Source organism: Ranitomeya imitator, chromosome 1 (assembly GCF_032444005.1).
Source record: "Ranitomeya imitator isolate aRanImi1 chromosome 1, aRanImi1.pri, whole genome shotgun sequence".
In the NCBI taxonomy this organism is placed as follows: domain Eukaryota; kingdom Metazoa; phylum Chordata; class Amphibia; order Anura; family Dendrobatidae; genus Ranitomeya; species Ranitomeya imitator.
This window is the reverse complement of record NC_091282.1, coordinates 1,179,926,223-1,179,941,619: the sequence shown is the minus strand read 5'-3', so window position 1 is coordinate 1,179,941,619 and position 15,397 is coordinate 1,179,926,223. Positions and strand designations below refer to the sequence as shown.

Below are 15,397 nucleotides of genomic sequence, written 5' to 3'. Positions count from 1 at the left end.
CATTCAATATCCCTCAGCTCCTCGATTAATTGTGTGGAATCTCTCAAATATGAAGGAAGAGACTTTACTACATCTTGTAAAAACAAGTCAATATAATGAGAAAGATGACAGGTTAAAGACCCTATTCCTGATATAATTGGTCTACCAGGTGGTTTTTCACAGTTCTTATGCACTTTTGGTAGATGATAAAATAACGCCATGGTTGGTGCAGGATTTGATAAAAACCTTTTTTCTGTTTTATTGAGAATGTTCCTCTCATAGGCTTCCTTAATCATATGGTGATAGTCCCGAACAAAGGATTGTGTAGGATCTTCTTTTAGAATTTTGTAATATCTCATATCAGACAATATGTTCAAAGCTTCCTCAATATAGTCAGATCTGTTTTGCACAACTACTCCCTCCTTTATCAGCTTGCCTTATTACTATATCTGTATTTTGTCTCAAATCCTCCAATGCCATTTTCTCTCTTTTAGAGATATTGTTCTCCTTTTTTATCTTGTTTTTTCCAGTTCCATGCTTTTGGATTTTATGTTTATTATTATTATTTTCCCATTTCCTAAATTCTTCAGATACTAATGAAAAAAAGGTATCTATATTTGGTCCTCGGTGTTGATGAGGATTAAATAGAGATTTTGGGTGTACTTTCTTATGGATATATTCCCTTTCTTTGTTTGTCTCTATTGGGATCAGTATTTTTGGGGGATCCCCAATGTCCCCATTTTTTTCGTTCAACAAGAAATGCCTTTTAAGAGTGAGTTTACGAGCGTACGCATTTAAATCGAGAAAAAGATCGAATGCATTCATATCTTGAGCAGGGCAGAAATTTAGTCCCCTACTTAAAATTTCCATTTCTGAGGAGGATAAAATATGGGACGATAAATTAAATATTTTAACCAGAGGCGGATTTAGTTGTTTATAAGTTTCAGGGTTCCTTGTTTTTTTACATATTCTCAGATATCTATTAGATCCCTTTCCTCTTTTTCCTCTTGCTCTACTTTTCTTTTTTTGGATCTTGATATTACAGTTGGTGCGAAGTAATTTGTAATATGATTCTTTTGTATTGGACTGAAAATTTGAGCTGTTTGTGAAGAACTGATTAGTGGTGGTAAAATTATTTCTGAAACACTTGGACGTGTGGGACCTATCTCTAAAAAAGAGATGTTGGATACTACTGAATATGGTGATGGAGTGGGCGCTTGTAATACTGTGGTGAATGTAGATGGAGATTCTGTATGATCATGGATAGTTACTTCATTTATATCAAATTCAACATTGGAAATTTCCAACCTGTGGGAAGCAGTAGGAATTTCCAATGGGGGAAGTCCAGGATTAGGGAGAGGTAATGTTGGAGCATTTTTCATTACAATGATCCTGGGCTCTAATGGAATGTTTTTTTCAATGGGTGGAGGTTTTTTCTTTTTTGCATTTTTATTCAATATGGTGTGAATGTTCTCGGGGGTAGACGTATTTAGAGGTAATTTAATTTGAGATATAGTTGTTTCAATATCATGTATATTTTTTATATTTGAATTGATTATAGTCCTTGTTTGTTTTAAACCTAATTCCTGTGGGACCAGGACTTCTGTTCTTAAATTACTAGGTTTTTTCTTTGTTGGTTCATTGATACCTATCAGGTTTTTATTCCTGATTGGTTCCTTTGACATTGGTTTAGTTTTAACAGTATCCCTACGAAATTTTTTTATTTTTACATCTACTAGATCATTTTCAAATACTTTGAGTTTCCTGGTAATGTCATCATTCACCAAGTTAAAAAAATGTAAACTTTTAAACTTTTCAAGTTCAAGTTCAAGTAATTTCTTTTCACAAATCATTGTGGCTTTACTGGCTAGCTCAGAACGCTTTTCCACTAACAAACTCATAAGACTATAAGAACAATCATTTAAAATATTATTCCAATTATTGGTAAAATTACTGTCATCTGAAAAAGTACTATTAAAATGTATCTTCAAACCATTTGGAACAATTTTTTGATGAATACAAATACCTAGAAATTCTGCATCAATCTGATGTCTTATTTCCATCTTCATATGTTTTTCAAAGTCCAAAAAAAGACCAGTGATGGTCCTTTTTGTCTCAATATCAATCACAGGTTCAGTACAAGAATTATCCAACCTTGTATTAGTCATGTTCTTAATGGATGATAACAGCTCCTTTCTCCTCTCAATTCTGTTGTTATAATACTCCATTTTCACTCTAGGCTGCTCGCTCCCCTTTGCTGTCTGGGGTGTCGATCTTCAACCGATTAGGAAGAACTCCTTTCGGTAACAATATACAAAAAACCCTGTTTGGGAGAGAAGAACAGACAAATCGCGGCGCCCTAAGTGCGTAAACACAATATTATAGTCTTTAAAGGGTGCACAATCAGTGGGTGTTTTCCTGAACTTGGTCCACACCCCAAATCAAGTTTCTGAGACTGGGATAAAAGGTGTGATACTATATATAAGTGTAATTGAATTTTATACTAGTAGGATTTGTACTGTGTTTTTATGATACCTGAAGAAGGATATATACTGTATCCGAAACGCGTTGTATCTCTTCTATTTTAAGTTATGAAATAAAAAAATATGAAATATCATCTTTGAATGTGAGTCCTGGGAAGCGCTGCCATTCATGGGCTGGATGTGCTTTTCTTGAAATACACTGTAATGAGTAAGTGTTCTATACATGAAAATCACAAATCGATAAACGGACGCCTGAATGAGGCCTAAACAGGGACGAAACGATATCAGATGCGACCGGGACCGCGCTGGAAGAGAGCCTGCTGACACCGGCACCTATTTCAGCTGGATGTGTGTCAAAGGACGTACATTCCCACATGAAGAAGCTGAAGATACCCACCGGGTTCCTGAACTGTAACAGAAGCCACAGGCCAATCAGAGACCGGCAACTGATGTTGGCGAGCCCGTCACAGGCTGTGCATGGCAGTGCCATCATGTGAGGGCCAGTGGCTGGGACGCCGAAGTAAGCTGCCAGCCTCATCTCTGGCTGTGGAAGAGGACGTTGCATGTCCTGGGAGTAGGGGAAAATAAGAAAAATTGTTTATTTTTTTTAAATGAACTGGAAAAGAATGGGAAGGGGGCCAGAATGGGGGACATTCTTACATGTTGTGGTCCTGGATGGGGACATTATAATAGGAAGGGGCTGAGGATGAAGGACATTTCTTACAGGATGCAGCCCAGTACGGGAACATTATTATAGGATTTTGACCAGGATGGGGGGGCATTTCTTACAGGATAGGGGTCATGACGGAGGACATTATTACAGGAAGGGGCCTATGATGGTGGACATGCTTATAAGAAGGTGCCAGTATTATTACATTAGGGGTGAACATATATGTCTTTATAGGATCTAGAACACTGCAATGGCACATACACCTGACCAACATGCATGTGGGTGGGAAAGACCAAATATTGCATTTGGGCGAGTCAGAGTATAGTGACACCACGGGGCCTAAGGGACCAGACACGTCAGCGCCTAATACACAAAAGACACTAATTTAAATGAGTAATGGCTAATTATTCATTTCCAGAGACCCCCATAGCACCTCTAGTCACAGTGATACCATAGCAATAAGAATGCAAATCACAGTGAAATCTAATGTGGCCATTCGTTAGTTTTTAAAATACAACAACGTACATTTATTACATAGATCTCTTAGATCTGATGAGGCTGATGTATTTATTAAGAAAATCCATGTCAGTTCAAACTCAAGCTCTAGTAAAGCTGCATCTATTAGTCATTCTGACTGGGTGAATACACTGAATGCACTTGGGCTCAGGAGTTCTCTGACCTGTTAGCTGAACTGATTTAATATCAGTGTTATGAAGCTATAGTTTTTCATAAGTACACCATCCTCATCAGGTCTAAGAGATCTACTCTCCTCAACATTGAAATTACAACACCAAGAAGGAAGAGACATTAAATTATGGAAATCACAGGATGGATGGACACAGTACTGATCTGTAAATGATGAAAAATTGGAAACAACATTTTCAAAACATCTTGTTTTATTCAGTATGGAGTATGGGCACCACCTACAGAAATCCCCAGGCTTACAGCCTCAGTTGCTATCAATGAGGGTATTAATGGTTGTCTGTGGAAGCTTCTGCCACAATGAATGCATTTGTACAAATCATCAAGATCCGCTGCTGGCAGCTCCATGTGCAATAGCATATTTAGGCTACAGAGACTACTCACAATAGCGTGCAGCATGGCGTTGTCATGTTGAAAAACGGCTTCTGGGATATATTGCAGAAATGGCCATACGACTAGTTCTATGATTGATACATTCAAGTGAAGCGGGACATCACATATACAAAGTCTAAGGCATCAAACAATGTCTACACAAACCATCAGAAGGCAGTTGCATGACATTGGGCTATGAGCCATACGTCCAGCTACATGTGCTCCATTGACCTCACACCACTACTCTCAAAGGTTTTCATGGCACAGAACAAGACAACAATGGAGGCTGGAAGGGAGGTCTGTCTTCTTCAGGGATGAGTCCCACTTTTGTCTTGGACGTGATCAAGGCAATGAAGAGGCCGTCACGAGGGAATGTCACACCAGTCATACACCTAGGATTATGGTGTGAGGTGGCATAATGTACGGTAGCTTGACCCCTCTAGTCTTCATTACAGGTACACTGACAGCTAGCCCATTACAGTAATTGGATGGTGGAACCAGTGGTATGGACATTTCTCCAATGTGTCCAGAAGCCATTTTGAAAGCATCATTCCGCATGCTGTTAGTGCTACTGTGAGCAGCCTGTGTGACCTAAATGTGCTACTATGGTCTGCAGTGTCTCCAGACTTGTCTCACAGCAAGCACATGTAAGGTGTCATTGTTGAAATTGCACAGGAAGCTGCCAGCAGCAGATCTTGATGAATTTCGTGCCCAAGAGCATTTAGCGCGGCAGAACATTCCTCAGACAACCATTAACAACCTCATTGATAGAAGCCGACACTGTAAGTGCAAAGATTTCTGCACGTGACGCTCATACTCTATTTGGAATAAATAAATGTTACATAAATGTTTTCAAAATTTGGTTTCCATTTGTTCATCATTTTCAGATCAGTAACGAGTCTATCCATCCTGTGATTTCCACAGTTCCACCATGATGAGGAGTCTATTTAGTAACGTGTGTAGTCTGTATTGTGAAATCTGGTGACAAATTGATGTTAACCACAGTTCACCCTTTTTCCATACATTCACAACCAGAGAACCTTTATAGCTAAGGTGCCAACCACAGAGCTCTTACTGGAAGCCACAAACCCATCGCTGCCTGGTGCATAGCCCTTAAAAGGAATCTGTTACACCGAAGATGCAATATCATCTGCTAGTGATCTTTTATAGAGAAGAAAGAGATCAGCAGATTGAAACATAGACTTGTAAGAATCACTCTGTTCATTCTGAGCTGAGGAACTTTTCCTTTGTTTACAGCTCATTGCCTTGGAGACCGACCACCGCTACTAAGCAGCAGTATATGTGCAGTGATTACAAGTGCTTTCTGTAAAGCTTGTAAGGGCTGTTTTGAAGCTGCCCAGGATTGCTGGAGAATGGAGATCATTGTTTTCTCCTAACCCAGCAAGATTCAGTGCAGCGCTTACAAGCTATGCAGCAGTAGTGGTCGGTCTCCTGGGCAAAAACCTGTAATCAGAACAAAAGAAAAGTGTTAATATTTCAAGTATGCAAATTTTAATAAGTAATACATTTCAAAAGTGCTTGTTTTTACAATCACTATCTGACAATATGAATATATAAAGATGGGAATAGGTAAGGTTATACTTTTTGTTTTAAGTCTGATGGGGTGTTGCTAAAGATTTTTTTCTGGGGGGCATGTACTTTGTACTTCTTTCCCTGTATAATGTTGACCTACATAACCAGACAGCAACATACTGGGGACAAATTCTTAAAGTAGGTTTCACAATGTGAGACATGTAATGACCAACAGTCTGCTGTAATTACTTGTCCAACTACAGAACTGTGTGTGATTGCACTGTGCCAGGAAAATTGTAGAGATAAGTTAAGAACACCTTTCAGCTTTCATCTCCTGGCAGTCAGTGTGGGGGGGAAGAGGCAGCATAGCAGAGCTGAACTTTCCCTCATTACAAACATCTCTTCAGCTGTATCTTTCCTCTCACAGCCCTGTCAGCTCAGCTGTGCTGCCCCACACAGAGATTAAATCTCTTTGAGATCGCCACTCTTCTCTCAGCACTTGCAAACACTCAGCAGTGAGGCCAGTGAGGAGAGCAGATTGTCTGTTATTACATGCCTCACACAGGAGAAAACCTGTCCTAAGGTTGTGTGGGAGTGTGTTTCTGCTTGCTTATGATTGGTCAATGTCATACAAGCGAAGAAATATAACATACGTTTAAAGGGAAGCTGTCACCCCCAAAATCGATGGTGAGGTAAGCTCACCGTCATCAGGGGCTTATCTACAGTATTCTGTAATGCTGTAGATAAGCCCCCGATGTTACCTGAAAGAGGAGAAAAAGAGGTTAGATTATACTCACCCAGCGGCAGTCCGGTCAAATGGGTGTCTCAGGTCCGCTCCGGCGCCTCCTATCTTCATTCCAAGACGTCCTCTTCTGGTCTTCACGACGCAGCTCCAGTGCATGCGTACTTTGTCTGCCCTGTTGAGGGCAGAGCAGAGTACTGCAGTGCGCAGGCGCCTGGCCTCTCTGACCTTTCCGGCGCCTGCGTACTGCAGTACTTTGCTCTGCCCTCAACAGGGCAGACAAAGTACGCCTGCGCCGGAGCCGCGGCGTGAAGACCAGAAGAGGACGTCATGGAATGAAAATGGGAGGCGCTGTACCAGACCTGAGACGCCCATCAGAGCGGGTCCGCCCCTGGGTGAGTATAATCTAACCTCTTTTTCTCATCTTTCAGGTAACATCGGGGCTTATCTACAGAATTACAGAATGCTGTAGATAAGCCCCTGATGACGGTGAGCTTACCTCACCATCGATTTTGGGGGTGACAGGTTCCCTTAAACATAAATTATAACTTAAACTTTAAAAGCTAATATCTTCACAACGGAAAGGAGATATTAAAAAATGTAAAAAAAATTCTCAACTCAACAGCTACTATTGCATAATATGGCCAGTTTAACATTCTCAAACTGATTAATAGTCCTCTTAGTCTCCAATGGAACAATATTTCTGTCCACAAAAATCTCAGCCACCAGGCTTAGGACAAGTTGCCAAGAGACATAGTAACATAGTAACATAGTAACATAGTTAGTAAGGCCGAAAAAAGACATTTGTCCATCCAGTTCAGCCTATATTCCGTCATAATAAATCCCCAGATCTACGTCCTTTTACAGAACCTAATAATTGTATGATACAATATTGTTCTGCTCCAGGAAGACATCCAGGCCTCTCTTGAACCCCTCGACTGAGTTCGCCATCACCACCTCCTCAGGCAAGCAATTCCAGATTCTCACTGCCCTAACAGTAAAGAATCCTCTTCTATGTTGGTGGAAAAACCTTCTCTCCTCCAGACGCAAAGAATGCCCCCTTGTGCCCGTCACCTTCCTTGGTATAAACAGATCCTCAGCGAGATATTTGTATTGTCCCCTTATATACTTATACATGGTTATTAGATCGCCCCTCAGTCGTCTTTTTTCTAGACTAAATAATCCTAATTTCGCTAATCTATCTGGGTATTGTAGTTCTCCCATCCCCTTTATTAATTTTGTTGCCCTCCTTTGTACTCTCTCTAGTTCCATTATATCCTTCCTGAGCACCGGTGCCCAAAACTGGACACAGTACTCCATGTGCGGTCTAACTAGGGATTTGTACAGAGGCAGTATAATGCTCTCATCATGTGTATCCAGACCTCTTTTAATGCACCCCATGATCCTGTTTGCCTTGGCAGCTGCTGCCTGGCACTGGCTGCTCCAGGTAAGTTTATCATTAACTAGGATCCCCAAGTCCTTCTCCCTGTCAGATTTACCCAGTGGTTTCCCGTTCAGTGTGTAATGGTGATATTGATTCCCTCTTCCCATGTGTATAACCTTACATTTATCATTGTTAAACCTCATCTGCCACCTTTCAGCCCAAGTTTCCAACTTATCCAGATCCATCTGTAGCAGAATACTATCTTCTCTTGTATTAACTGCTTTACATAGTTTTGTATCATCTGCAAATATCGATATTTTACTGTGTAAACCTTCTACCAGATCATTAATGAATATGTTGAAGAGAACAGGTCCCAATACTGACCCCTGCGGTACCCCACTGGTCACAGCGACCCAGTTAGAGACTATACCATTTATAACCACCCTCTGCTTTCTATCACTAAGCCAGTTACTAACCCATTTACACACATTTTCCCCCAGACCAAGCATTCTCATTTTGTGTACCAACCTCTTGTGCGGCACGGTATCAAACGCTTTGGAAAAATCGAGATATACCACGTCCAATGACTCACCGTGGTCCAGCCTATAGCTTACCTCTTCATAAAAATTGATTAGATTGGTTTGACAGGAGCGATTTCTCATAAACCCATGCTGATATGGAGTTAAACAGTTATTCTCATTGAGATAATCCAGAATAACATCCCTCAGAAACCCTTCAAATATTTTACCAACAATAGAGGTTAGACTTACTGGCCTATAATTTCCAGGTTCACTTTTAGAGCCCTTTTTGAATATTGGCACCACATTTGCTATGCGCCAGTCCTGCGGAACAGACCCTGTCGCTATAGAGTCCCTAAAAATAAGAAATAATGGTTTATCTATTACATTACTTAGTTCCCTTAGTACTCGTGGGTGTATGCCATCCGGACCCGGAGATTTATCTATTTTAATCTTATTTAGCCGGTTTCGCACCTCTTCTTGGGTTAGATTGGTGACCCTTAATATAGGGTTTTCATTGTTTCTTGGGATTTCACCTAGCATTTCATTTTCCACCGTGAATACCGTGGAGAAGAAGGTGTTTAATATGTTAGCTTTTTCCTCGTCATCTACAACCATTCTTTCCTCACTATTTTTTAAGGGGCCTACATTTTCAGTTTTTATTCTTTTACTATTGATATAGTTGAAGAACAGTTTGGGATTAGTTTTACTCTCCTTAGCAATGTGCTTCTATGTTTCCTTTTTGGCAGCTTTAATTAGTTTTTTAGATAAAGTATTTTTCTCCCTATAGTTTTTTAGAGCTTCAATGGTGCCATCCTGCTTTAGTAGTGCAAATGCTTTCTTTTTACTGTTAATTGCCTGTCTTACTTCTTTGTTTAGCCACATTGGGTTTTTCCTATTTCTAGTCCTTTTATTCCCACAAGGTATAAACCGCTTACACTGCCTATTTAGGATGTTCTTAAACATTTCCCATTTATTATCTGTATTCTCATTTCTGAGGATATTGTCCCAGTCTACCAGATTAAGGGCATCTCTAAGCTGGTCAAACTTTGCCTTCCTAAAGTTCAGTGTTTTTGTGACTCCCTGACAAGTCCCCCTAGTGAAAGACAGGTGAAACTGTACAATATTGTGGTCGCTATTTCCTAGATGCCCAACCACCTGCAGATTTGTTATTCTGTCAGGTCTATTAGATAGTATTAGGTCTAAAAGTGCTGCTCCTCTGGTTGGATTCTGCACCAATTGTGAAAGATAATTTTTCTTGGTTATTAGCAGAAACCTGTTGCCTTTATGGGTTTCACAGGTTTCTGTTTCCCAGTTAATATCCGGGTAGTTAAAGTCCCCCATAACCAGGACCTCATTATGGGTTGCAGCTTCATCTATCTGCTTTAGAAGTAGACTTTCCATGCTTTCTGTTATATTTGGGGGTTTGTAACAGACCCCAATGAGAATTTTGTTACCATTTTTCCCTCCATGAATTTCAACCCATATGGACTCGACATCTTCATTCCCTTCGCTAATATCCTCCCTTAAAGTGGACTTTAGACAAGACTTTACATAGAGACAAACCCCTCCTCCTCTCCGATTTTTACGATCCTTTCTAAACAGACTGTAACCCTGTAAGTTAACTGCCCAGTCATAGCTTTCATCTAACCATGTCTCGGTTATTCCCACTATGTCAAAGTTACCTGTAGATATTTCTGCTTCTAGTTCTTCCATCTTGTTTGTCAGGCTTCTGGCGTTTGCGAGCATGCAGTTTAGAGGATTTTGTTTTGTTCCAATCTCCTCACTGTGGATTGTTTTAGAAATGTTCTTACCTCCCTTCTGAGTATGTTTTCCTGGGTCGTCTTTGTACGAGTCTAATGTTTTTCTTCCCGTCCCCTCTTCTTCTAGTTTAACGCCCTCCTGATGAGTGTAGCGAGTCTTCTGGCGAATGTGTGTTTCCCAGGTTTGTTGAGGTGTAGTCCGTCTCTGGCGAGGAGTCCATCGTACAAGTAATTCACACCGTGGTCCAGGTATCCGAATCCTTGTTGTCTGCACCATCGTCTTAGCCAGTTGTTTGCATCAAGGATCCTGTTCCATCTCCTGGTGCCATGCCCGTCTACTGGAAGGATAGAAGAAAAAACTACCTGTGCATCCAGTTCCTTTACTTTCTTCCCCAACTCTTCAAAGTCCTTGCAGATTGTCGGTAGGTCCTTCCTTGCCGTGTCATTGGTGCCAACATGTATCAGAAGAAATGGGTGGACGTCCTTGGAGCTGAAGAGCTTTGGTATCCTATCGGTCACATCCTTGATCATCGCACCTGGAAGGCAGCATACTTCTCTTGCAGTTATGTCCGGTCTGCAGATGGCTGCTTCTGTGCCTCTCAGTAGTGAGTCTCCCACCACCACCACTCTTCGTTGCTTCTTGGCTGTACTTTTTGCTGTCACTTGTTGCTGTGTGCCCTTTTCTTTTTTGCTTGCTGGTATTGCTTCATTCTTAGGTGTGCCATCTTCATCCTCTACAAAGATTTGATATCGGTTCTTCAGTTGTGTGGTTGGTGATTTCTCCATGGTCTTCTTGCTTCTTTTGGTCACATGCTTCCACTCATCTGCTTTTGGAGGTTCTCTGACACTTTTTGCACCTTCTGTGACCAGTAGAGATGCTTCTGTTCTGTCTAGAAAGTCTTCATTCTCTTTGATGAGTTTCAAAGTTGCTATTCTTTCTTCCAGACCCCGCACCTTTTCTTCTAAAAGGGCCACTAGTCTACACTTCTGACAGGTGAAATTGGATTCTTCTTCTGGTCGATCTGTGAACATGTAGCACATGCTGCAGCTCACCATGTAGGTTGTCACATCTGCCATGTTGCTCCTAGATCCTGCTGACTTGCTGTGTGTTTGACTTCTTGTGTAATCTACTCAGCCAAGCTCTCTTGCAATAATGTCCTACAGGCAAAAATTCGCCGTAAGGCGCGCGGTTTGGTGATGCTTTCGAAGCAGCTGGTCCCGGCTGTACCCAACGATCTTCTAGCTTAGGGAGACTTCGCTTCTCCCAGAAGGCACCTGGAATATGCAAATTAGCCTCCTGAAGCTTGAATCCCTGGTTTGGTGATGCTTTCGAAGCAGCTGGTCCCGGCTGTACCCAACGATCTTCTAGCTTAGGGAGACTTCGCTTCTCCCAGAAGGCACCTGGAATATGCAAATTAGCCTCCTGAAGCTTGAATCCCTGGTTTGGTGATGCTTTCGCAGCAGCTGGTCCCGGCTGTACCCAACGATCTTCTAGCTTAGGGAGACTTCGCTTCTCCCAGAAGGCACCTGGAATATGCAAATTAGCCTCCTGAAGCTTGAATCCCTGGTTTGGTGATGCTTTCGAAGCAGCTGGTCCCGGCTGTACCCAACGATCTTCTAGCTTAGGGAGACTTCGCTTCTCCCAGAAGGCACCTGGAATATGCAAATTAGCCTCCTGAAGCTTGAATCCCTGGTTTTGAAGACCCTCACATGATGACCCTCACATAACGAGCAGAAGATTAAAGTCTGTAGTGGACTGGGAAGTTATGCTGCCCATTGGCAGAATTAGGCAAATGTTCCTTAGATCTAAGGTTGGACCCATTGGGGTACCAGAGGATCTTAGGTGGGCTTAGTTTATGATATGATAATGAGTCCCAAAAATCTAGCAGAAGACAACTTCACTGATTTGAAGCAAGGGCCATTACTACAATGTATTCATATGATGATAGTATGAGTAAATCAAGTGGACGTGCACATTTTTATGTAGATTAATTCTAGTTCTGCTAAATAATTTCCTATACTGGGCCCAGAGAACGGAGTCTATCATTGACGGAGCCCCATTATCTACATATAAATGCAGGAGAGCTTTTGGCTCTCAGGTATTGTCCAGGTTAAAATGAGTCAGTACTAAACTGTACAACCTTTACCTTTGTTTAAGTTAAGATTATAATTCCTTAAAAAAAATCACTATTTTTTAAAGTATTTTTGAACTTTTATTAAATCATCTATTCCAATTGTTTAATTGTATTCTACTTTACAGACAATTTCTATTTAATCTTTCAATACAAAGAAACATTGGAAGTCCCGCTATTCTGCCATAACGTTTCAGGCTGCTGGGAAACATGAAACCTGCTGAAAAGTTTTAATGTCATCTCGCCCCTTTCGTACAGCTCGCTCACACGCTAGGCAGAGTTCTGTATCCTCTTTCTATTTTTGTAAGTGCAATGTGCTTTGAAGTAACAAACCTTTCTCTGTGCCCATTGATATATCTGAAAGAGAGGCCTCTAAACGTGAAACTCAACTGTTACCCTAAATCGTACCTCCATTGAAGTCTACGACAACTTGTTGAAAAATGAAAAATAAAAAGTAATGAAACCAAAACATTGCATAAGCAATAAATCCATGTAAAGGAACTAGAAGACTTTGAATTCAAAGAAAAGCAAAATCTTAAGAATAAAGTCGTATTATTAATCTGGGGAAGAAGGTGGTTTTTTACAATGACTGTACCACCAGGACACAAGTGTTTTCCGAAAAGCAATCACCCCTTTCCTACCTAGAAGAAACCTTCTAAAAATCCTTCACATCTTTGAGGGTGTACATGAAAATAACATTTAGTTTTTGTATTGATTACTACAGTGCTGTCTAAAAGTTTTTCAAAAGAAGGTTAAAATTTAAAAAAAAAGTACCGTACCTGCAACAGGGGAAGGTTTTCGAAGAAGAACCCACCTATTCTTCCACTGAAATCACAAAGCAGGAAATGATTAGGAAAATCGTAAGAAGGACCATTTAAGATTCCAGAACACAATATTTCCTGGAAATTGAAGGTGGCGGTGGAAAAAATGCCCATTTCGCTGACCTTTTTTCCATCTCTCAATCTGACTTGACCCTCCACCACAATCGAATCCGTCATCTTCAGTCATGGTTCCAAACAGCTGCTACCTCCTCTCTCCCCTCTCTCTTTCTGAGCGTACTTAAGCTGAAGGGTCACTTTCAAAATAGCTTTAATAGCTCTGCCTGGCAGGAGACAGAGAGACAGGGAAAGTTGCATTTTGTGACACACAGGCAGCCTACTGCTGAGCAAATGGCCACTAACTTCTCCAGCCTCCTCCCACAAGCTATTACCAAGTCTCTCACCCACGGGAGTGGGCAATGAGATTCAACAGCTGTTCAAATCCTTTTTTTTTTTCATTTTACTTTCGCCTCTATAAGGATGGAAATTATTCAAGAATGTCTCTAAGTTTACGTTCAGAATTTAATCTGTAGAAGATATAAGTGGGACGGAACGGCTGTTTGGACATGCAGACAGTAATCCTGCTTATTATCTCTTTATCTGGTGGCTTATGAACGGAGGAGGAGATGTGGGCGGAAAAATTCCCAAAAATCCCATGCCTAACAAGGAATATCGGTTATATAATCCACGACTTGGATAGTGTGTGCCTATACAATGTAGATCATTGGTTCATTTAGTGGATAGAATATACCTTATAGTCTAGGTGTAAAAATTCCAAGCATGTTGTGAGACCAAGATAACCTACAGTGGCATGTAAAAGTTTGGGCACCCCTGGTCAATATTACTGTTACTGTGAACAGTCAAGCAAGTTGAAGATGAAATGATCTCTAAAAGACCTAAAGTTAAAGCTGATACATTTCCTTTCTATTTCACGCAAAAAAATATATATATATTATACTAGATTGTGGCCCGATTCTAACGCATCGGGTATTCTAGAATATGCATGTCCCCGTACTATATGGACAATGATGATTCCAGAATTCGCGGCAGACTGTGCCCGTCGCTGATTGGTCGAGGCAACCTTTATGACATCATCGTCGCCATGGCAACCATTATGACATCTACGTCGATACTGTGCCCATCGCTGAATCAGAAATGTGGGATTTCTACGTCCTTTATGACATCATCGTCGCTGTGCCCGTCGCTGATTGGTCGAGGCCTGGCGGCCTCGACCAATCAGAGACGCGGGATGTCTACGTCCTTTATGACATCATCGTCGCTGTGCCCATCGCTGATTTGTCGAGGCCTTGCGGCCTCGACCAATCAGAGACACGGGATTTCTACGTCGATACTGTGCCCGACGCGAGATTTCCAGGACAGACAGACAGACAGAAAGAAAAACCCTTAGACAATTATATATATAGATTTTTTTTCATCTTTATTTTAAAAATTACAAATAGGAAAATAGGCCAATGCAAAAGTTTGTGTGCTCAGATAACTTTGACCAAAGTTTCAGACTTTGATTTAGCCTAAAAATCTAGCCACAGATGTTCAATGATGTTCAGATCAGAGGACTGTGAGGGCCATTGTAAAACATTCAGATTGCACCTTTTGAGGAAGTCCATAGTGGAGTTTGATTTGTGTTTAGGATCATTATCCATTTGTAGAAGCCATCCTCTTTTTAACTTCAGCTTTTTTACAGATGGTGTTATATTTGCTTCAAAAAATTGTTGAATTTGCATTAAATCCATTATTCTAACAGTGAAATTTTCCCCATGCCATTGGCTGCAACACAACCCCAAAGCATGAATGATCCATGTTATGAAAGGTAATTCAGTACCACAATGGACATAGAGGTCAGCGCACATACAGTGACCTGGCAATAACCCAAAAACCAAGAACGAGCTCTGAGACGTGGGAACTCTGTTGACCGCAATCCCTAATCCTCTCCAACCACACTAAAGGCAGCCGTGGATTGCGCCTAACGCTCCCTGTGCAACTCAGCACGGCCTGAGAAACTAGCTAGCCTGAAGATAGAAAATAAGCCTACCTTGCCTCAGAGAAATACCCCAAAGGAAAAGGCAGCCCCCACATATAATGACTGTGAGTTAAGATGAAAAGACAAACGTAGAGATGAAATAGATTTAGCAAAGTGAGGCCCAACTTTCTGAACAGAGCGAGGATAGGAAAGGTAACTTTGCGGTCAACACAAAACCCTACAAAAACCACGCAAAGGGTACAAAAAGACCCTCCGTACCGAACTAACGGCACGGAGGTACACCCTCTGCGTCCCAGAGCTTC

At 41.2% G+C, this 15,397-nt stretch overlaps 1 protein-coding gene across 2 annotated transcripts in view; it reads right to left on the bottom strand.

Moving 5' to 3' along the window:
• The window catches only part of DOK7 (docking protein 7), a 171,234-nt gene extending 157,839 nt beyond the window's left edge, over positions 1-13,395 (bottom strand). For both annotated transcript variants that reach the window (XM_069744754.1, XM_069744755.1), the window contains exons 1-2: positions 13,223-13,395; positions 13,058-13,103 (exon numbers count right to left, since the gene is read on the bottom strand). In XM_069744754.1, the coding sequence (XP_069600855.1) occupies positions 13,058-13,103; positions 13,223-13,276 (100 nt within the window). In that variant the 5' untranslated portion in view covers positions 13,277-13,395. The remainder of the gene's footprint in view (positions 1-13,057; positions 13,104-13,222) is intronic.
• Positions 13,396-15,397: the final 2,002 nt, after the last annotated feature.